General features: G+C 42.6%; 1 protein-coding gene across 2 annotated transcripts in view; it reads left to right on the top strand.

Moving 5' to 3' along the window:
* The window catches only part of DENND3 (DENN domain containing 3), a 757020-nt gene extending 754270 nt beyond the window's left edge, over nt 1–2750 (top strand). For both annotated transcript variants that reach the window (XM_085604830.1, XM_085604832.1), the window contains exon 23: nt 1788–2750. In XM_085604830.1, the coding sequence (XP_085460956.1) occupies nt 1788–1988 (201 nt within the window). In that variant the 3' untranslated portion in view covers nt 1989–2750. The remainder of the gene's footprint in view (nt 1–1787) is intronic.
* Nucleotides 2751–22473: the final 19723 nt, after the last annotated feature.

Genomic DNA, 22473 nt, shown 5'->3' with positions numbered 1-22473 from the left:
TGAAAATATCGCCTGTACAAACTGTGAGGAGGCAAGACAGGATAACAACTTCAAAAGTCTGCCTAGCACCCATTCAGGGGCATAATTAGCATTTCAAATATTGTTACAGAAAGGCTTAGTGAGACTTTGAGGGGACTGTACACATCACACAACATTGTAGTTGGTGGTATCAGAATGTATATATCCTTTCCTCGCTGTTCTTCAGAAACAGCCTTTGTGTAGTGATGCCCCTCACAACAGGGACATCTTCTGCCTAGAGCACGCACAAAGAGGTGTGAATCTCTGCATTTGCCTATGATCAAGAAAGACAAAAGGCTTGGCCTCATCTGAAGGGACGCCTTTCACCATGTACAGCAGACTCTGCAGTCCAACCTGCCCACTACCATTCACCAAAGGGCAGTTCTTCAGAATGTTTAATCACCAGCTTCTTACTAATAAAGTCTTTTTATTTCTAAACGGAGTCCAGTCACCATTGCTTCTCTTAGGTGTTGGAATCTCCACCCTGCAGCCTCAGGAATGAAGGCAGTACACTTCTGCTATTTGGGGAAGTTGTCCATTCTACAACTAGGGTCTTCTTCTGATTCTAGTGTCCATCACAACTACCTACTATATCACCATAGTCAAATACAATTGTTTCTTTCTACACCCTTGCATCCTCAAATTGATAGCTATCTCAAAAAGCAACATCTATATTTCTAAATCCCACATGAAAACTGACCTAACTTCTGTGTTTCGCCACTCCTTTTCTCTTTCAAATGGCCCATTCCTCACTTTCCATCCTCTGCTTGCCTCCTCCATCAGAGCACAAACTACTTTCTCTGCTCTTAATTTCTTTGATTATATCTGTTAACTGTCCACAACTGATATCAGAGATCACAACATCTCCTATTCTTGTAACCTAGCAATACCTTAAATCCTCAAGCTCATCTACTAACCCCATCGACCATCTAGGTGAACTCACATACTCCCTCACCCCTGATGATCCCACCTAACTCCTGTTGATGTAATCTATTACTAAGAAACTGCAGTAAGTGCATGGAATGGTTGCTGAGTGCACAAAACTAATCCCAATAAATAACCAATAACACTGGACTAATCATTAACCTTGCATTTTGAAGCAGCGTGCTGCCCAGCGTAAAGTTCTACGCCTCTTCCGAGGTAGTAAGCGTTAAATAAATGCAATCTAGCTTTCAATCTAATCATGTATGTTGGGATGCTTGGTAGGTTCATACTACCAACCTGTGGCATATTGTGATTATGCACATTAGGTGAAGGACACCGTTATGCCGCAGGCAAAGCAGCTACATTTTGCATGCATGGAATTATGGCACTGGTTCCATTATGTGTCTATTCTTTGAGTTAAAGGTAAGCTAGAAACATTGGTTTTGCCAGTCCTTGTTGACATTGACATCTAACACTTTTGAACCATATGATTTTCTCAGACTCCGAAAGAATGTCACTTGTCTTAAAATCAGTTTTTCCTCTCCCTTCTGCATTAAATTTAGATGGTGTGTTCAATTAGCTATCTTCTCCTTCGTCAAAGTCAGGCGATTACCTGCCTGCCTAGTCTATCCTGACTGGCATTATCACCTATCTGTTTCCTTCCCAAATTATATAAAGTGGTTGTTTCTCTTGGCTTCTGTGCATTGTAGACAAATACATTCTAGGGCTCATAAAAGATCGAAAGAAGATTTATAATACCGAAGGAGGTGTTGGCTTTCATTTATAATGTAGTATAAAGTTAAAGATTTCTCCACTAATACACTTTTTCCATTTTTGTTTTTTAGATCTGGATTGGCAGCAAAGGACTTTCTCAGGGCAAGTCCAAAGGCAAGATCTATGTGATAGATGCTGACAAGAAGAGTGTTGAGAAGGAGCTGGTAGCCCATGCTGATGCTGTTAAATCTTTGTGCTCTGCAGGGGACAGATATGTGCTTAGCGGCTCAGGGAGAGAGGATGGAAAAATTGCCATCTGGACCGTAGAATAGCGTTGTTCTCTGGACCTTTGGAAAAGTCTGGTCATTGACCTTTGTATATGGAGATTGATCTCTCCAGTGTAATTATCCGGTTGGTTCTCCACTGCAAAAGTTGCAATTACTTTTGGTTGTGAAACAAACAAACTGTGGCATCGCTGCTCAAGTTCCTAAAAGACATTCATATTTTAGTGCAATTATGAGTCTTCCATCTAATTTTAAGTAGGATTGTTCTAATAACTATCCAAGTTTGATATTGTTTGCTTCAGTACGCACCTCTTGCCCACACATATTTCTATCTGTAGGTTTGCCAATGCTTGTATGAGGCCACACTTTGAGGTCCACACCTATTTATCCATAAGTATCACCTCTGATCTGTTTTGTTGGACGTTACCTTCCGTTCAGTATAGCGAAGTCCCCAAGTGCCTCCAAGGAATATTTATAAGCTAAAAACAAACGAGCCCTTCATTATTGTCATTGTGTGTATTTTTATGTAATTTTTTAAATTGTATTCTTCCTGTCAGTGTAAATATCTGTTTGTATGTGCTACCTGGGTCTGGTGGTTTAGTGGACCATTTAATTCACTCTGGGGATATGTGTTTGACAACATTGTCACAGGATCAAATCCCGGGGCACCCGCTTAGCCTTTCATCCTACAGAGGTCGATAAAATGACTACCATTGAGTTGGGTAACAGTAAGCCTCTGCCATCTTACGCAAGACACATCTTCGAAGGGAACATGTGCTCTTCAGTTTCTCCTGTTATGTTATTAACCCAGCACAGCCGCTTTATACAGTAATCAATAGCACATAGTTTCTCCAAATACAGTGAGATTAAAGTCCTACTCAGAGAGGCAAAGTATAGGTCCTAAAGATAATGGCAACAGCATAATCTGCTCATGTATCTCGAACTAGCTTTCTTCACAGCATCCCTGCTGTGCCAAAGACATTGATCTGTAAAACAATAGTGAGATTCTTTAGCACATCTTTATTCTTAATTATGGCCTATCTTAGTTGTCGGATTTTCAGCTTGCTGTTCACAGGTTTGTGTCTCTGTTATAGCAGGGGCTGTATCCACCCGTTTTGCCCCACTCCCTCAGTAAATGGTATTAAAGAAGGAGCTTCAGATGCTGGGACATCCCTTCTGTAATACTGACAGTACTGGCGCATCTGTAGCACCAGAGCAGTCATGATTGGGCGTTCTCCCATTTGCATGTGGCGTGGTCCCATGCAAATTAGAGAGTCGCTTTGCTCCTGTGCTGTGTGGCATAAGCAGGTGTAGAATCAAGCAGGCCCTTAGTAGGCGCACTTACAGTTCTCCACAAAAAGGTGGTGCACTTTCATTGTGTCTCTTGAAGGCAGCCCTCTGGAGGGGAGAAAGGGGGTTCCATCGACTCCTCCGACATCTCCATACAGGCTAGTACAGTCACTCACTGCAACCGCCTGCAGGGGGATTCTCTCTCCCTTCCTTAAAGTGCAGGTGGGTTTCCCCTCGCACTGTGAAACATGGAGCGGCTTTGAAGAAGAATACTCTGCTCCCAGGACTGCACGAGTTCACAGCTGCCCGGGGGGGCAGCACATTCTTTGTAATACGGTGCACTGTCCCAGTTTGCACCCAGGGCACCTGTTTAAAGGTGCACCATGGCACAAACTGTGACAGTGTACCTTTTCCCTAATATGGCCTCGGATATGGTGCTGATTTGGTTACCTGCAAACCAAAGCAAGTGGAGTTGACGGGAGTCTTAATCCTGATGCATATAGATTACTGCCAAATGATCTACTTCAGTCTCTGCAGATAACTGACAGGTTGCAAAGACCGTCGAGGGCACCCTTGAGGGTGATAGTGCACTTTCCAAATATGCAAACCATAACATATACAGTCACCCACGGCACCCTTGGGCACTTTCCAAATATGCAAACCATAACATATACAGTCACCCAGACTATGACCTCTCATGGGCATTGTTGATAAAAACCTACCTTAATATTGCATCATTGGCTCACAGTGTCATCCAGGGCTAAAGTTAAAGTTCTCTCCAGCAGGCAGTAGGCCTTCTAGAGCAAGTGATCAGGATATCTGCAGAAGCTTGCTCCTTACTAGGCTCTATGAGGCAGCCTGTGGTCATCAAGTACATGAGCAACCCAACACTTGAAGCACAACCAAAGAGCATCTCGTAGTGTAAGAAGTACATGATTCCAGATTTTGCAATGTACTTAACCCTGTCTCAAGTGTAGATCAACACTTTATTATCATCAAAAGGATCTTAACAAGCAAACTGTTCATACTAAATTGAGGACTTTAACCCCTTCCCCGCTCATGACGGAACCACTCCGTCATGAGCCACGGTTGCCGTGTGCTCATGACGGAGTGGTTCCGTCATGACGCGACCGTTGGCGGCCGCTCCTCCCACGCGGCGCGGTTTCCCCGCCTGTGTGGGGGGACAATGCAACTGGGCGGAGTCATGACGGAACCACTCCGTCATGAGCACAGCTCAACCGTGGCTCATGACGGAGTGGCTCCGTCATGAGCACAGCGCCACCGCGCTGCCCCCCCCCACACCCCCCAGCGCTGCGGCGGAATTCCCGCCGCAGCGAAGGGGTTAAGTAGTGACACTTCAGGTGTTTTTTATTGTGACCGAACACTAATGAGAGTAAGTGAAGATCAAACCTCCTTGACTTTTCGATATTGTATTTAATGCAAAGCACACCTGTTGGTGTTTCAATTGCACTTTAAAATACACACAGTTGTTAACTTGGCAAAAAGGGCTAAAAGTGCCCTAAAACAAAACCACCTAACATAAGTGGCCATGTTTGACCACTCATAGTTCTTCACTGCTTCTTACAATTCTTTATACCACAAGCACAGCGCTACTATGCGCTTTTGCGCCTCAAATCTCACCCTTACATTGGGTGAGCATGCAATGTAACATGATTATGCAATTTTGTGTGTTTTGAGTGGAAGCAGCCTTGAGTTCCTGGGACTTGGCCAACCATGGCCGAAACCACAACAAGACTTTTCTTTTATTTATATTGCTAAATTGTATTAATACTGCATTACTATGGAGAAGGCATAGGATATCAGTGTAATGCAATATTCCAAAGTAGATCATTGCTCGTCAGATTTGGAGAAGCAGAAATCAATTTCCTAAGTGCTTCGATGAAGTTACTGCTTCAGCTGTTTTCAGATCACTAGTAATTGCATATGAGACGTGGAGGTAGAGATTATGGAAGACAATTGAACATGATTTTCAATTTTAGTGCAATTCAACATATGCAGAGAATTGCTTTTTTCAGAGGTTGTTTCAACGTTGGTTCCTGGATACAATGATTGCACAAAATGTGTGTCGATAGATCTAAGTAATTTGTGAGGCTCTGCATTTGATCCCACACTCCATTAAATTGTGTATGCCACTGCATGCCACCATTCTTCTCCCTTGCTCCCTAATTGCGCTTTGTCTTACTGTATAGACAGCTACACTCCACTGCATTCCTCAACCACTACTCTCCATCCATTCCACGCTTCCCCTTTCCAACTACATTCACACTCCAAAAGGGCTCCCTATATCGCAGAAGACTTTACGGAGTTCACTTGCCTAATATTTGCTTTTCGTTATGCAAAACTTAAATACTTATCTTTATCTACTATTTATATTTGGCAACCATTTACATGACATGCATCACAAGTGAACCTCTAAGAAAGAATTTACACAGGCTTACCACCCAGGAACTTGCATTAACCATTCAGAAGATGAAAAGATAGTTTGGACTCCATTTTTAATTCATTCTTGGCTTTTTAAGACTACCACCAGTTCTACCAACTTTGCTGATGTTTAATGTGAAGTATGTATGTGACCACTAGACACTCCACATAGATCCCCAGCATGAATAAGTCATGAAAGAGGTCAACTAGATTAAGCCAAACACTACACTCCTTCCCAGAATCAAGCACTGGATTTGATTATAAATCAGAGAAAAGAATATTACATACACAAATGGTATTTATGAAAATATGTATATGTATTAAAAAATTATTCCTTATAATTGTATTGCTTCCAGCTTAAATACAACACTCTCAGTACTGCCCACTTCTCTGGATGAGTTCCAAACTTCAAAAGGGGAACATGAACAAGTAGGCCTTTTGCTCATTGTTCTTTCCACTGATTTTCACATGGTTGGTAATGCCATCTTGATCAGTCGTCAGAGTGCAGTAGGGCAAGTAGGTAAATATCTCAAGTGGTTTATGTCCTTCCTCAATGGTCGTACATGAGTGGCATCTCAGGAATTCCCCTTTCTCCCTGATTTGATGAATCACTTTGTACAACCACTGGAGGAACTAATCCATTCCTTTGGACTTGAGGCTGTCTCCTGTGGTGACAGTATTCAATTTTTTTGTTGAATATGACCAATGTTTGAATAACTCTGTTGTTCAGCGAGGGAAGTGTCTTGCTACTGTCTATGCAAAGACCATAATCGAGGAAGTGTGTGATCTTGTTGGTCCAGTAGGCTTGGGTTGATCTTTTTGGGCCTCTTGCCAACCTCTGTCTTTAAGGTGAAGAACCTTGGTGTAGCCTTTGTTTTTGTAACACTGTCTCTTTTAAATGAGTCTACCTTTTCGTACTCCTGAAATGCATGACTGTGTCTCAGGTGCCAGCCTTCTGTAACTTAACTACAGCAATGCTCTGTACCTTTGGCTTTTGATTCTTTGGTGAGTAAGCTGTAAAACATTTAAGTCAAACTGGCCTCCAGGCTGCATAAGTGTCACCATGTCTCAGTAGCCTGACATTCTATTCATTGGCCCCCAGTGAAGCAAAGATTTCACTGTGCATTTCACAGGAAAGGATGGTGCCTATGAGACCTCTTCAATGCGTTTAATTAGCCCTTTTAAAAATGTTATGCTTCAAGCATATTTGCTGTGGGTTTGGAAGAGAAGTAGAGCAAATGGTGCCATAGGCCCTAAATTGTAGAACATTCCTCGGTTCAACATCGCTGCATTGCAGACCATCTTCAGTTTCACATTGCTGTGAAGATTATTTATTTATATATGTTATTGCCTTTCCTCCACGTGTCTCTTGTTAGGATACTGCCGCCACGATGACTACAGGAAATATTGCTTTACAAATCAATAAATGCAAATAACAACTAGTTATATCCCATATGGACAGCTTACATTTTCTCATGGTCCGTTAGTAAGTTCAGTAATCACAGACACACCGCTGCAGTTTATACCAGCATACTCAACCCTCTATTGAAAAAGCCATTCTCAGCCTTCAAAGGAAATTGTTTATAGCTATTATTAAGTAGCCCATGGATATTCACAGTTATTGATTTCAGAATAATGAAAACCTTTTTCCTGCTTGCAAAGATTACAGTTGGTGATATTCAAGTGTAATACTGATCTTGCAGTAAGTCTGCTCATTTGGTGAGCTACAATAACCTTTTTAATGCCTTAACATTGATTTCTGATTTACACAAATAATGTATACGTGTTTGTAAACTGTAATAGTAAACCTTTCATAATGTGTACCCACATAATTCTTCCTATCTCTGAATTTAAGGACTTTGTATTATTTTATATTTTTTTAAGATTAAGTCTGATTTGTAGATTAAATACAAATGTCTGCAGCTGGCACATTGATCAAATGTAGACTTACCAGAAAGCCCACCGGAGGAAGAAATGGTGACATCATTAATTATATAGAGTACAACACAATCTTAATTGTGTCACTTTAAATGCTCCTTTTACTCACTGTAGTAGAATGAAAGACTTACTCCTTCATGCCTGGATTGGATCATGAACCTTATAAGTATCAATTTAAATGCTGTACCAATATTTGTTAAATTTTTAAAAAGTTCTTTTGTAACATCAAAAAAGTAAGACCTTTTTAACATTTTACTATTTTTTAAATTGCTTTAAGTATCATTTACTCCCTGGCTTTATAAACATTCTGAATATCACACAGAGATCTCAGCAGTGTGTGCTTAGTCAACTGATCTTAGTCTATAGGCTTTATTTGACATTAAGGGGTTAAACCCTGTGGCCTGCTTAAATAGATTCTAAGTAGGCCAGCAACATTACATTATTAAATATTATTTTGCCTATATTGTGAAACTTACAGAGCAGGAACAGCATAGAAAAAGTGAGAATGGGCCAAACCTTAGGCATGAACCTTTTCCTTTTTGGAAACTGGGTTACAATAAAAACAATGATGGCAGCAGTCACCGGAACGTGCATGCCACCTTAAAAATAAGATGTGCTATGTACGAAATGTTTGTATCCAATAATCAGTTTGCCTTTACAAGCCAAGTCAATGTATTTTCAAAATCGAGCAGATTACTGAGAATACCTTTTGGTAGTTATGGTGAAGATGCAAACTATTGTAATACATATATGATAACAGGGAATTTTCCTCAGAAAATCTGTTATCCTTCATTATATTACTGTAACTACATCATTTTCAGGCAGTTCCTGGGAGTAAAAAGAATATTATGCCTTACTCCTCATAACATTTAAAAGCTTATTATGAAAGCTTTTGAGCAGTGTTTGATTTTCTTTCAGGTCAAATTGTGTCTACCGGAACACCATTGCCTGTAATTTGAAAACCGGTGTGCAGAACAAAATCTCATGTAAGGTTTTCAATAGTTCATATTTAACCAGGGTTTCTTATTCTGCATTGCTACACTTTGAGATCAGCAGATCATTCAAAATATACTTTTTTAATTTGATGGGAGGTGTCTTCACTAAAGACGCCAGTGTCTGTAAAACACTGTTTGTGTTGACTTTACCACCACCTTAATTTGAAAACTCCTTAAGATACCCCAGCCTCAACAAGCTCTCCGTCCATCTGTTCAATTGATCCTGTCCCCAGATTTGGTTCCTTAGCTTAAATCCGTTTTGTGCATCTACTTTCCTAGAGAGCTTTTGGCAGCGGATAGAGGTCTTCATTTGTTCCTTCTCACTGGTACAAAATGTATTAGTATTTGCAGTGTTCCATGTAAGGCCAATAGTACTTAAAAGCAATGTAGTTTTACATGTTTTCTCAAGGAATGTTGCATCCTGTTTTTTTCAAATCTGAAGTTAGATTTTAGTTCTAAAATTGAATATTGGAATGATGTGCTGGTCAAATAGTTCATTTTTCCTTGTAATTTATAGAAAAACTGAATAATGAAACATTCATGGATTTATTGTCACACCACATGTTTTTACTAGAAATATTAATTCAAACAGGTACTTTAGGGCACCCTAGAACTTTCACGAATTATAGACATACACATTTATTATAAGCTAGATCTAGTATGCGGATTTGTGAATTTAAGGTGCAAGTTAAGGACTTTGGTTGGTCTATATTTGGGAGTAAAGTTGTGCCATTTGAAAACAGATTGATACTTACAAATGAACGTCCCCTTTGTTATACTGAACACATTTTTGAGACCCCCATCCATCTATTGGGCTAGTTTAGGTTTAATTTGTCATATAAAACTATCAAAATCCTGACTGTGAGTGCAATAGAGGTTGAGACGTTCAATTAATCAGTTACGTAAAACCTGAGAACAGATATACAGTGAAATACTTTACACTGTTTAAACTCAAATCATCTTTAGGAAAGTAAAGCCTTGAATCAAAATTGAAGTTCAAAATGTTTGTACTGAGGGTACATTTTGGTGGTTTTGCTTTTCTGCTTAGTTTAGTAGTACATACTCAAGATAAATTGAGAATTCCGTGTTCTAGTAATTTCTTAGTTGTCATATTTGATGTCCATGAGGAAATTGGCTATTACCAGATTAAGACTCCAAATACCACATGGAAACACTAACTACATTGCTTCCCCAGTGGTGGATTCCTTTGATTCTGGACTCCCGAAAGTGCTACTCGGACCACAGTGTTTGTCTCAAAGTTCATATCCACATTTGGTTATTCCTATGCAATTATAGCTACATTTCTGAATCACTGCAGCTGTTCGCTGATCTGCAAAATATTGCAGGAGTGTTTAGCCCCAGTATAAAGTGATTAACCCTCATGAAAAACTATTAAAGACCTCTTTCTGTTATAAAAATGCAAAACTATGACTTGAAAGAAATTCGAAAGAATACTGGGAATACCTTTGATCAATAACTTATTTTACTATGTTGAATGTACATACTGTAGATTTTTCATCACATTTAAATACTGTATTATGTGTATAATAGTTCCTTAGTGAATAAAGTTTTGTATATACCTAATAATTATATGAGCTTTTATTTCCTGCAATACGAATTTGCAGGTCTGCCCATTCATTGTGTTATATCTGTAAATTCAGTTGGGTTATCAATAGCTATTAAATTATAGCAAATTACTGCATATGAAATATCATTTAATTCACCTCTCCTCCACTAAAACTAAGTAAGCTTAAAGTGAATTCAAATAAGCATTATGTATATGGAGTACTACACCATCTTTTATTTATATCCTGTTGAGGACTCTGAATTCAAAGTGACGAGACCAGCTGGCACCACCAGTAAGGTAACATGGACACATTCTGTACACTATTTTTGCTCTGACCTAGGTCATACTCCTACATCGACTCTAGGAACAAAATTGTTGGCTCATACAAAGATAACCACGTAACTAGCAGGTATCATGATGCAACTGGACCACGTTATCTTCTACTAATCTTTATTTTGGCTTATGTAACACCTACTATCAACCTTCATAATATTTACTCTCAAATTCAAGTCAAATGAAAATGTACTACATAAATGTATCATTTATTTAATATGCTAAGCTTTTTGCCAGGAGCATAGGAGTTGTCTAACTCGGATCCAATTCTTACAGGGGTGTTTAGTTCTAGTGTGTGCTAACTTCGATGTCGCAGCAATATCAAAATTCAGAAATTTCTTGAGAGAAGCAATATGTTGTAATTATTAAAGTGCTGCATGAGGCAGGCTGTTTCATCTCCATGGCAGCGTCTCATGTGAGACAGTTGCTACCAGGAGAACTGACAGACCAGCAGCTGGAGTTGGTGGCTCTATTTGGAAAGTAATACAAGTCTCAGAAACTTACCAGTGTCCACCTTCCTAACACTAGCGACGAGTGAAGCTTGCCACCAACTCCCCCCTTTTCTTATAAACCCACGGATTTGCCTTCTTCTCCACGATGATTGGAATCTAGTGACCAGTGAAGAGGCGCCCTTTCCGTTCTCCTGAGGATTTCCGACGTCTGCTCCTGCTTTTCCCGACTTCGAGAGTGCTTGGAGCCGAAATTGGGCAATTTTTCACACTTTTGCCTTTCCAAATGGCTCTTGCTGCTCGCGACGCTGCTCATGACGCTGCTCTCACACACTCGTTGACGTGCACAGCCTCTGGAGCGTTGAGCTGCGTCATCATGTGACACTCATGTTGCGTGCCACCATCTTGGATTGCGTCTGATCCCCATGGCAACGACTACACTGAGTAACGCGCACCGCTACGAAGTCCAATTTTGGTATTTATAATTGGAATCGGTTTCAACCATGGGATTGTTTAATTCCAATATATTCCTAGGGATTCTACAGGTACTTGCTGCTGATATTTCTTACAATTAACTTTTTACCGCATCTACCTCAACATTTGCTCTATCTACGTCTGTGAAGATTTTGACTCAAAATACATGGCGTTTTTGGAAAATTATCTCTTATAATGCATTTTGTGCTTCATCTGTCTGCATTTACCTGTGCCAATTTTGATTGTTTTTTATGTTTTTGATTGACTATAGCACTGCCACCATGTCAGCCACTTCGATGAGACCGCCTCCTCCATTTCTTTGTGAAAAGGGTGAACCACTATTGCCATGGAAGAGGTGGAAATTGCTATTTGATTTGTATTTGGTAGCTATTGGAGGTGAAAAGTTCTCGGCTCATAGGAAGTTAGCAATTCTCCTGCATAATCTCGAAATAGAAGGGCGCAACATTTATGAGAGTATTGACATAATTCCTGTTGGTGAAGGAGATGGTGAACCATCTGATGTGTTCGAAATGTCCATAAAAATGTTAGAGATATATTTTGCGCCACGCATCAATGTTGTTTTAGAGAGGCACACATTTTTCAGGAGAATCCAAGAAACCAATGAGAAGGTTGGGAACGACATAGCTTCACTAAAGACACTTGCACGCACCTGTGAGTTGGGTGCTTTTCTGACTCGTTGATACGTGATCAACTGGTTAGGTGCACCAACAGTCCTAGGGTGCAAGAGAAATATTGTCCAGAAACCCTTCCCTCAAGGAAGCTATAGCCATCGTAGAGGGGATGGAAAACACCTCTGGCTTGGTCAAAGAGATGAAAGCTCATAAGGCAATTGCTGACGACACTCCAACTCCCAATAGTATTCATGAGCTGACCTAAAGAGAGACACCTCAAGCCTCCGTTGACGTCGTCTCTAAAGTTGTGCGTGGAACCAAGGTCAAGCCTTCCACTGACTTTTATAGGATGAAATGTTACAGGTGTGGGAGTACTAACCACTCCGCTAACTACCCTAACTGCTACGTGAGGAATACAATCTGCCACAAGTGTGGGATCAAAGGTCACTATGCAAGAGTATGCAAGTCTGGTGGCAGAGTACGCAAAGTGGAGAACGTCCAGGCTATTAATGACACCTCCAGAACCATTAGGGTGAGAGGTGATGGCATGATAGATGCAGATCTCATCTGTATGCCGGAATGCAAGGTGGTAATTGGAGACAAGTTATTTGTGGTTCTGGCAGACTCTGGATCTCCTTTTACCATGCTGGGCAATGATCTCTGGGACAAAACCTTTCCTGAGTCACAAGTTTTTGCCCCTGACATTAGCCCAGTCTGTTATGGTGGCTCGCACATTGATGTAATAGGGTATGCCATCATGAAGATTCACTTCAAGGAAAGGGAGACCATTGGAAAAATGTATGTTGCCAAACGAGGTGATAACCTCCTTGGGTGGAGACATCAGAGAGACTTTGGGATAATCCTCAGTCCGAATGCTCGTTATTCATTGGAGCAGGTCTTGTTGGTTGATCACTCTGCAACCTCAAATACATTTTTTGAGGAGTTTCCTCAGGTTTTCTCTGACAACCTTGGTCTGCCTAAAGACTTCGAGCACCACATAGTGCTTAAGCAGAATGGGACACCCGTGGTACACAAGGTTAGGAAGGTCCCAAACATGCTAGATCCTCTGAGAAATGAACTTAAGAGACTAGTAACCCTAAGTATAATTGAGGAAATCGAATTCTCTGAATGTTTGGCCCCAGTGGTTTTGGCCGCCAAGGATGGAGGGAAGAATATCAGGATGTGTGTGTCGATTTGAGGAGTCTAAACAAGTGGATATGGGTAGACCGCCAACCCCTTCTTAATATCTCCGAGTCAATCAACATTCTTGGTGGTGCAAAGGTTTTCAGTGTGTTAGACTTGTCCTCGGCTTATCACCAAGTACCCCTCCATCCAGAGTCCAAACACCTGACATCTTTTGTGACACCACTGGGGGCATTCCGTTTCATCAGACTGCTGTTCGGGCTAGCTTTGGCAGCTGCCTGTTTTCAGTGCATCATGAAGATGATCCTGGGAGACATTTCTAACGTCATTTTCTTTCAGGACAACATCTTAGTTTGCGGAAAGGATGACTGAGCATGACAGTGTTTTGACAGCCACTTTGCAAAGACTAGCTGACAAAGGTTTAACTGTGAGTAGGCTAAAGTGTAAGATTGGTGTGTCTTCCGTCACATATTTGAGACATGTCATCTCTGGAGAGGGCATCCGACCAAAACTAGATTTGGCAAGGAGCATTGTTGATGCCCCTGCCCCAATTGATAAAGAGCATGTGAGGTCCTTCCTTGGCCTCGCCAAGTTTTATTCAAAGTTTGTTCAGGGCTTCGCCTTCACTGTAGAACCCATCCAAGCCCTTCTGAGGAAAGGAACGCACTTTGCCTGGTCACCAGAGTGTGTCGCGGCCTTTAACTATCAAACAGGCAATAGGTAAGATGCCTGCCCTTGGCCATTTTGACACCAAGAAGAAAACCTTCCTGACAACTGACGCTAGCTTGTCTGGCCTTGGGGCGGTGCTTTCCCAGGTTGATGGAGGCGAGGAGAAGGTTGTTGCATTCGCCTCTAGAGCGTTAAAGAAACCTGAACAACAGTATCCGTGCATCGAAAGGGAGGCTTTGGCCACAGTGTGGGCAATAAAACATTTTAAGTTTTACTTGTGGGGCATTCCCTTCTCAGTAAATCAGATCATCGCCCTTTATTTCAGGTGTTCTCATGTGTGGAGAGTGAGAGACTTACACCCAGGCTTAAGCATTGGAGCAAGGGGTTGGAAGAATACAATATTCAAGTACATTATCTTCCTGGTTCTGCCAACAAAGCAGCAGATTGCTTATCTAGACTGCCCATTGAGAGTTGCGGAGATGCTCCAGACTGTGACTCTGCTAGTGTTTGTTGGGTCAAGGAGCCTGCTATTCAAGAACTGGAGTGGGAACAGGCCTTATTGGAAGATGTGCTGCTTCCTACTGTAACAGGATTTGTCATCAAAGGGTGGCCTGACAGCAAAAAACTTGACTCTGACTTATTACCTTTCTGGTCCATCAGAAATGAACTTCCCATTTGTCAAGGCCAACTCATGCGTGGTGAGAAAGTGATACCCTCTGATGCCTTAAAACCAAAGCTTGTTAACCTTGCTCATGAGCGGCACTTAGGTAGAAATCCCACTAAGTCACGTCCCCGTGAGAGGTATTGGTGGCCCAAGATGGATAGTCAAGTTGAGAAAGTGGTTAAGGAATGCTGTCAGTGCGCCGCCAATGATAAATCCCAGGTCGCCAATACAGCTCCCTTGTCACCTGTTGAGGTCCCACATGAGCCTTGGGTCAAGCTTGGTTTGGACCTTATTGGGTCCCTTTGAACTATGAGGTCCCTCAGAAAGATTTGTAATACTTTTAGTGGATTACTCATCCAAGTGGGTGTCCACCAAATGCCTGAATTCTGTCAGTACCAGGGTGGTTATTGACTTTCTCAGGGAGGAATTTGCAAGTGAGGGCATTCCCAGGTTGCTCATCACGGACAATGGGGTGCAGTTCATCTCACAGGAGATGCAAGACTTTTTGAGTGACTATGGCATCATCCATCAGAAGACCGCGCTCTATGCACCCCAAGCCAATGGACTTGCGGAACGCGTGAACAGGGTAGTAAAGGCATGTGTGCAGAGTGCAATTGAAATGAAGGTTCCTCTCAAGAGTGTCCTAATAGATACTTGGTGGGCACATCACACTGCCCTCAATACTGTTCTGCAAAAGTCTCCTTTTCAAATATTGAGAGGGAGGGTTGCATTATCGAAACTCAATCCTGGCTGGTTACCTCTCATTGAAGGTCCTGTTTGGATAAGGAGGAGGTGGGTGCTAGAATCAAGTCCTACCAAGAGAAGTACAATGAGCGGTTTAATTTTAAGTAATCAACTAAAGCCACGTCATGGAAGGTTGGTGAGTGGGTACTTATTAAGAGACTGTGGTGGTAAGTGGAGCATGTCTCGCCTGGTGAAATTCAGAGGCGACATCTTTGTTTCCTTCATTTCCCGATGTATTGCCTGGTCCAAGTTTGCAAAAGTGTAGTCCCCCTCCGAGTTTCTATTCATGAGGTCCTACTCCAAGGTCTTGTTGTCCTCCAAAGCGTTATGAAGACTATAGAATTTATTGATCTCAATTGTAATGTATTTGAACTAATATGGTGTCCTGTTATGACCTGTGCATTTTTCTCTTTCTCCTGCCTTCTCTTCTTTCTCTCCTTTTTCAACTTCCTCCTCTTCGTCTGCTTTAGTTTTTCCAGTAAGGGGGATGTGTTGTAATTATTCAAAGTGCTGCATGAGCCTGGCTGTTCCATCTCCATGGCAGTTTCTCATGTGAGACAGTTGCTACCAGGAGAACTGACAGACCTGCAGCTGGAGTTGGTGGCTCTACTTGGAAAGTAAGAAAAGTCTCAAATTTACCAGTGTCCACCTTCTTAACGCAATAATTACAACACTTCCCCCAATTTTACACTGATAATTTTCAGCAGGTCAGACATGCCTAAAGGTGCTGGTTGAAAAACATGCACAGTTACGTACTGTAAGCATGAAAGTGTGCAAGTTTGCCAGGAAAAAGATGGGATAAGTGGGAATTTACTGTACCCGGTAATAACCTCACATCGTAGTGTATGATTTTTTTGGGATTGGTAAACTCCTCAACCCAACCCCGGAGATAGAATAATGGTATTGATGTTAAGAATCTGAAATGGCAGATGCAGAATCTCTCACCTCAAGTCTGAAGTGAGGACCGTAATGTAGTAAGGCCTGATGTTAAATATCCTATCAAACCTCAGAGAAATTTTTGAAATGGGTATAAAAAGTGGCTAAAACCATCTGACCCGAGTGTTGCCTCGGGTTGAAACCGTGCTAAACCTATACGGAAATGTGCTGCCATATTATCATTTACCTGGAAAGCTGAAGAATGACTGCTGTAAACCGTGAGAGGTTAATGGTCTATGGTTAAATAGAAGATTCAATTCATTGAATGTTTCTGAAAAACAAAAATTAAGGGATCTTCTGGATTGAAAATATGATAGTAACTACAAAATAAACAGTTATTTTGATTATGTGAGTGAATAGCGAATTGAGGTTCAAACAGTCCAGAATAATCAAATTCTCTAAAAAGTGACATTGCACGCTCAGTGTCCTGCAGCATATCCAGGTCGCTGCTACGGTATACGCGGACATTGGTCCGTCTTCAATTCCATTCACTGCGGTACCATCTCATTTTACACCCTTGCACGCTGAGATGAGATAAGGGGAATCCAATTGCTACGGCTGTAGCAATACATCTGAGGAGCCTTTTCAGCCCTGTTTCCATTTTAAAGAGCCGGCCGCCCAATCCGTGAGAACCCGGCTGGGTCCTCATGTGAGTTATTTGTTTCACTTTTCACGAAGGCACTTTACTCAGGCTGCGCCTTTTTCCACATCCAGATGTCCCTGCATCGTTAGTCCTGAAGGGACCCCGCATTCACAGGAGGGTCGAAACGCCGTCGACAAGCACATAGAACAGACCACAATCCAGCCTGTATCATTGCATACGTAGACTGTTGAAAAAGTGTATTTACATGGTCTTTTCTTCTTTTCATTTATGGAAATCCACTTTTCTAAAAAGCATTTTGGTTTTGTACAGTCACTTTTTGGTTCCAATTTTCACCTGGGGACACTATGCACAAAAATTTCTTTACGTGTGTGATTTAAAAGAAGTGTATATACTATTTACTGCTTTATATAAAATACTGTATTGATTCAACTGTGTAGAGATTTCATTTTGTCCTCTGACATTACAAAGTCCTTTCAAATCTATTGCCATAGTGCGTATTCATTGCTTAAATCATTCTTTCTGTTATCCACTGGAAGCACCTATTGGCGGGGTAGCAGCAGTCCGTTATAGAACACTTTTGGATGACAGATGATTTCCTGATGTCCTTGTTTTTACCATCAATGAAGTTCCACGTGAGCCCCATGCGGACTTTTATTAAATATGGCAGGGACATTCAGGATATGATCCTGATGTTTCATGATTATTCCTGGATTTCAGTGAGTACGGCTCTGAAGCTTCTTGGTCTACCGGTGTTGTCTCCTCCTCATTCTCCGTGCCAGGTGTCACGTGTCGGCATTGCAGTGAAACCTCAGATCCCACTGGGCCTTGCTTCAGGAGCGCCTCTGACACTATGCTCAACTTGAGTGAGACTTCGCAGGATTTGCAGTAGTGGATGATGGACACCAGCCTGACCTGCAGCAGGCCACTCTTTCTCCCACCCGAGTTCATGGTGATAACGCATCCCTGCTGGATTGGAGCAATTGTGAGGGATGGTGATCAGAGGCTTCTGCTTTCCGGAAGAGAGCCAACTCCTTATCAGTCTTTTGGAACTTCGAGCAATCATTTTGACCCTAAAAGCCTTTCTGCCATCCATCAAAGGAATGCTGATGCCCGTACTTTCAAACAAGATGAACACAATATAGTACTGCAACAGGCAGGACGGATCGGGTTCCTCTGTCCTGTATCAGGAGGCACTACGCTTCTGGAAGCAGCTGGACCAGCGGAACATCTTTCTGGTTACAAACCACCTACCGGGGTCTCTAAATGCCAGAGCAGATGAACTGAGTAGGTGTCATCTGGCTGACCACTAATGGAATCTTCCTCCCAAGATGGCAAATGGGCTTCTTCAAGTTGTGGAGTGTGACCTGGCTAGATCTATTTGCCATAGTTGGGAATGTGCAGTGTCAACAATTCTGGAGTTTGTTTTAAGGCACTCCTTAGGGGAGACATTCTAGTTGGTATGGAAGAAAGGACTCCTGTATGCATTTTCACCACTGCTATGCTTACCTCAAGTTTTGATGAATATGCTGACAGATCTGGCCAAAATCAATCATTCTTATTACCCGAGATTGGGCCAGGAGAGTGTGGTACTCCGAGAACCTAAACCTGTTTTCCAATCGCACTATCTCAGCAAATGGCCAGGATCAATCACCCAAGTCTTCACAACCTTCACCTCCTTGCGTGGAGTAAAATTACATTTGACCAGCTGACGAGGTGATGGACGTCATCCTTGCTGCCAGGTAGCCTTCCACAAAGTCAACTTACACTAGACTCGAAGACATATATGGCGCCTGGATCACTGACAGCTCCCCCCCTACAAGGCACACTTTCTGATGTTCTTTAGTTGGTACTCTCTTTAGACCAGCAAGGCAGGCGATGGTCACAATGAAAGGTTATTTGTCGGTTCTTTTACGTGTTTTCCACAACAACTTTCTATGTTTACATCATTGGTTGTGATGCATTGTTTAAAAGGTTTTACTCACATATTCCCCAAACTAATTTTATTAATTCCCCTCACCACGCAGCCGAGTCAGGCGCTGCAGTGGGTGGAAGGAGAAGCGCCGTGACCCCTGGGCACCGCCCACTCACCTAGGCCACGCCCCCTTGACTATTTTAGGCGCGCATTTCGGCCAGCGTTTTCATTAGACAGAGCTCTGAGGCGGATGCCGGGAGCGAGATAGATTTAGATATATTTTTAAAATTGTATTGTATTGCATCGTGATTTCCTGTGTATTTTTTAGAAGGAACCTCACCTCATTGCTCCCTTGTAATTCCCCTCACCATGCAGCCGAGTCAGGCGCTGCAGTGGGTGGAAGGAGAAGCGCCGTGACCCCCGGGCACCGCCCACTCACCTAGGCCACGCCCCCCTATCTGCTATATATAAGGATGTGCTGTTTCCGCGACCAACCGGGACCAGGGGCCACAATCCCTGGCCCCCACTTACCGCAGGTCAGGACGTATAGCTCCATTACAAACAATGGGGTAACCCAAAAAAAGTCAAGGACCTGGGTGCAATGTAGTACGAAAAACAATGGTCCTGGACCATAAATCAAGGTAGGCCGTAGTTCCTAACTTAGTGATATCATTCACATATTCTGAGCTACATGTAATCTATTTTGGTAGCTCTTCGTATCCAATACAATATTATTCATAGGGTCAACCATGCAATAAACCAATATCAAAAGTTAATAAAGCATTTTATTCTTTTTGAACTTTTTAAATTTCCATTAGCAATTTTGTCAAGGTTGCTCCAAGGGGAACGTGCAAATAGTAAGGGTGCTTTAAGTAAAGAAGAGTGAAAAGGAAAGAGGAAATTATTTCAGAGGCTGTGACATAAGAAAACTTAGACAAGTTGAGCAATGGACTGGTTGTCATTCACCATCCAAATGCATAGACCTGGTCACGTGTATCAGTTTATGCGATAAATAAATCAGGCAATTATACATTCATTAGAAGCCAATTCTAATAAGGCACGTGGGTAGGTAAACATATCCCAGGTTCATATATATGGGGCGTCGACGTTTCGATCCGTCTTAGTGGCCTAATGTGGAAGTTTGAACCTTGGCCGTGCGGATCTTCATCAGGACTGGGGAACAACCCGGAGGAGGTTTTGGGCCTGGTAGATTGCCCGCTGCGATGTATGAAGCGAGTTCCTGTTTATGAAAATTCAGTGGTGTACATCATATGGCTGGCCTCCGTTTGTGGGGTGCCACACAGTAGTACTGGTGGGGGCTCAATTGAGTGGTGCCACCCACTTGCGATCCGAGTCTTTTGCCACAGTTGGAGTCAATCCAAATCTTTTGCCGCTAAAATCCGACATCCATCCGTAACGCAACGCAACCTTGACAAAATTGCTAATGGAAATTTAAAAAGTTCAAAAAGAATAAAATGCTTTATTAACTTTTGATATTGGTTTATTGCATGGTTGACCCTATGAATAATATTGTATTGGATACTAAGAGCTACCAAAATAGATTACATGTAGCTCAGAATATGTGAATGATATCACTAAGTTAGGAACTACGGCCTACCTTGATTTATGGTCCAGGACCATTGTTTTTCGTACTAGGACGTATAGCTCAGCAGACATCCATAACATAGGGGCTATGGTGGCTGTTCACTGCGCACACATCTATTCACCAGCTGAACTTCCCCCCCATTGCCTTGGATGTAAACACTCTTTCTATAACACCACAGTATTAGCCACGACGCAGGAGTACCACATGTATTTGCTAAATTGCAGGTCACTCCGAGACATAGCACACAAATCGCCCTACTGTTAGAGGAGCGCAAGCCGGACGCCGTCTTTTTGACGGAAACATGGCTCACCCCCCAATCAGAGCCACACATAATCTCAGCCTTACCCTCTGGCTTTCAAATCCACAGACTGGACCGGACAGAGGGGAGAGGAGGAGGTTTGGCTATTATACTGAAAGACCAGTACCAATGCCGCACCACAACTGAAACCATCCCCGAATGCGAGAGCTTAGCATTTAGTATTGACTTCACTGCTAATAGCTCTTTCTCTGGCACTCTAATATACCGTCCCCCAGAGCTGGCCAAAATGTTCCACAGATCTCTTCCAGACATCATAGGTAAACGAGCCATGTCTTTAGCTAACTATACAGTGCTAGGAGATCTTAATTTCCATTTCAATACTCCCACAGACCATACTGCTATGGAACTAACAGATGATCTGGCAGCCTTACAGTTAATCCAGCAGGTCACAGCCCCTACCCATGAAAAGGGCAATTTACTTGACCCGATCTTTAGCAACTGTACTGAGCTGATGGTGGGCCAACCCACTCCCCTTCCCTCGTCCGATCACTTCTTAGTCCCGCTGACCTGGTTCACTCGTAAATCCCCCCCGCCCGCCCCCCAAGTGAAAGCTAAGAGGAACTGGCCTAAACTTCCCATGGAGGTGTGGTGCAGCAACTTAGATTCCACCCGCCCATCCCTCTGCACAGACCCCAACTTGGCGAATAAGGATTATGAGGGTTGGATCACTAACTCATTGGAGACTATTCTCCCTTGTCGGAGATTTACATCAAAGAGGCTGCATAAATCAGCTCCCTGGTTCTCAGACACCTTAAGGGAGAAAAAACGCCTCTGTAGGAAACGAGAGAGAGCGTGGCGCCTAGATTTCCTACCCGAAAAAAAGCTTCAATATAGAGGCAATCAAGGCCTATAGAGATGGGGTAAGGACGGCCCAGGCTGCCTACTTCGCAGATAAAATTATGGAAGCTAAATCCAAACCCAAGGAAATCTTTCACTTGGTAAAAAAATGCACTAGATTAAACACAGCCATACCCCTGCCAAAAACGCAAGATCAGTGCAACGAGCTAGCGGAATTCTTCCATAATAAAGTTTCCCAGATTTATTCTTCTTTTCCGACAGTAGCCTCAAATTCTGGAGGAGCTGAGCAAACACTCTCGAGTCACTCCACTCTCCCAGACCAGCCAACTCTTGAACATTTCCCACCTCTAGACCTCGACACCTTGAATAAACTGGCTTGGCAAGTCAAATCTGGCTGTCCACTTGACCCAGCTCCACCGGAGATCATGTTGTGGGCAAGTCAAATCACTCTGCCCGTAATCTTGGATCTATTAAATTCTTCCATCTCATCTTGCATAGTGCCCACTGTATGGAAAAGAGCCATGGTACGGGCACTATTAAAAAAACCGAATCTTGACCCAGAAGATCACGCCAGTTATCGCCCAATCTCATTGCTCCCTTGGGCAAGTAAGATCTTGGAAAAACACATAAATACCCAGCTAATTCAGTTCCTTGAGAACAACCTGCTATTAGACACGACCCAGACAGGCTTTAGACCCAAGCACGGAACTGAAACTGCGCTGTTGGCAGTCACCGAAGAGTCACGGAGGATACTGGATCAAGGAGGATCAGTGGCAGTGATCCTCCTTGACCTAAGTGCAGCCTTCGACACGGTCAGTTATACCACCTTACTGAACCATCTCCTCAACATCGGGTTAACAGGCAATGCACTGAGGTGGCTTGATTCTTTCCTGACTAACAGATCTTTCCAGATCTTTGACGGGGGCACAGTGTCAGTCAGCAAATCACTGAGTTGTGGGGTTCCGCAGGGCTCCTCCTTGAGCCCTGCGTTGTTCAACATATACATGAGACCACTGGC

The sequence above is a fragment of the Triturus cristatus genome, chromosome 5_1, assembly GCF_964204655.1.
Source record: "Triturus cristatus chromosome 5_1, aTriCri1.1, whole genome shotgun sequence".
Taxonomy (NCBI): domain Eukaryota; kingdom Metazoa; phylum Chordata; class Amphibia; order Caudata; family Salamandridae; genus Triturus; species Triturus cristatus.
Note: the sequence above shows the minus strand (reverse complement) of the source record. Positions and strands in the feature narration are given on the sequence as shown.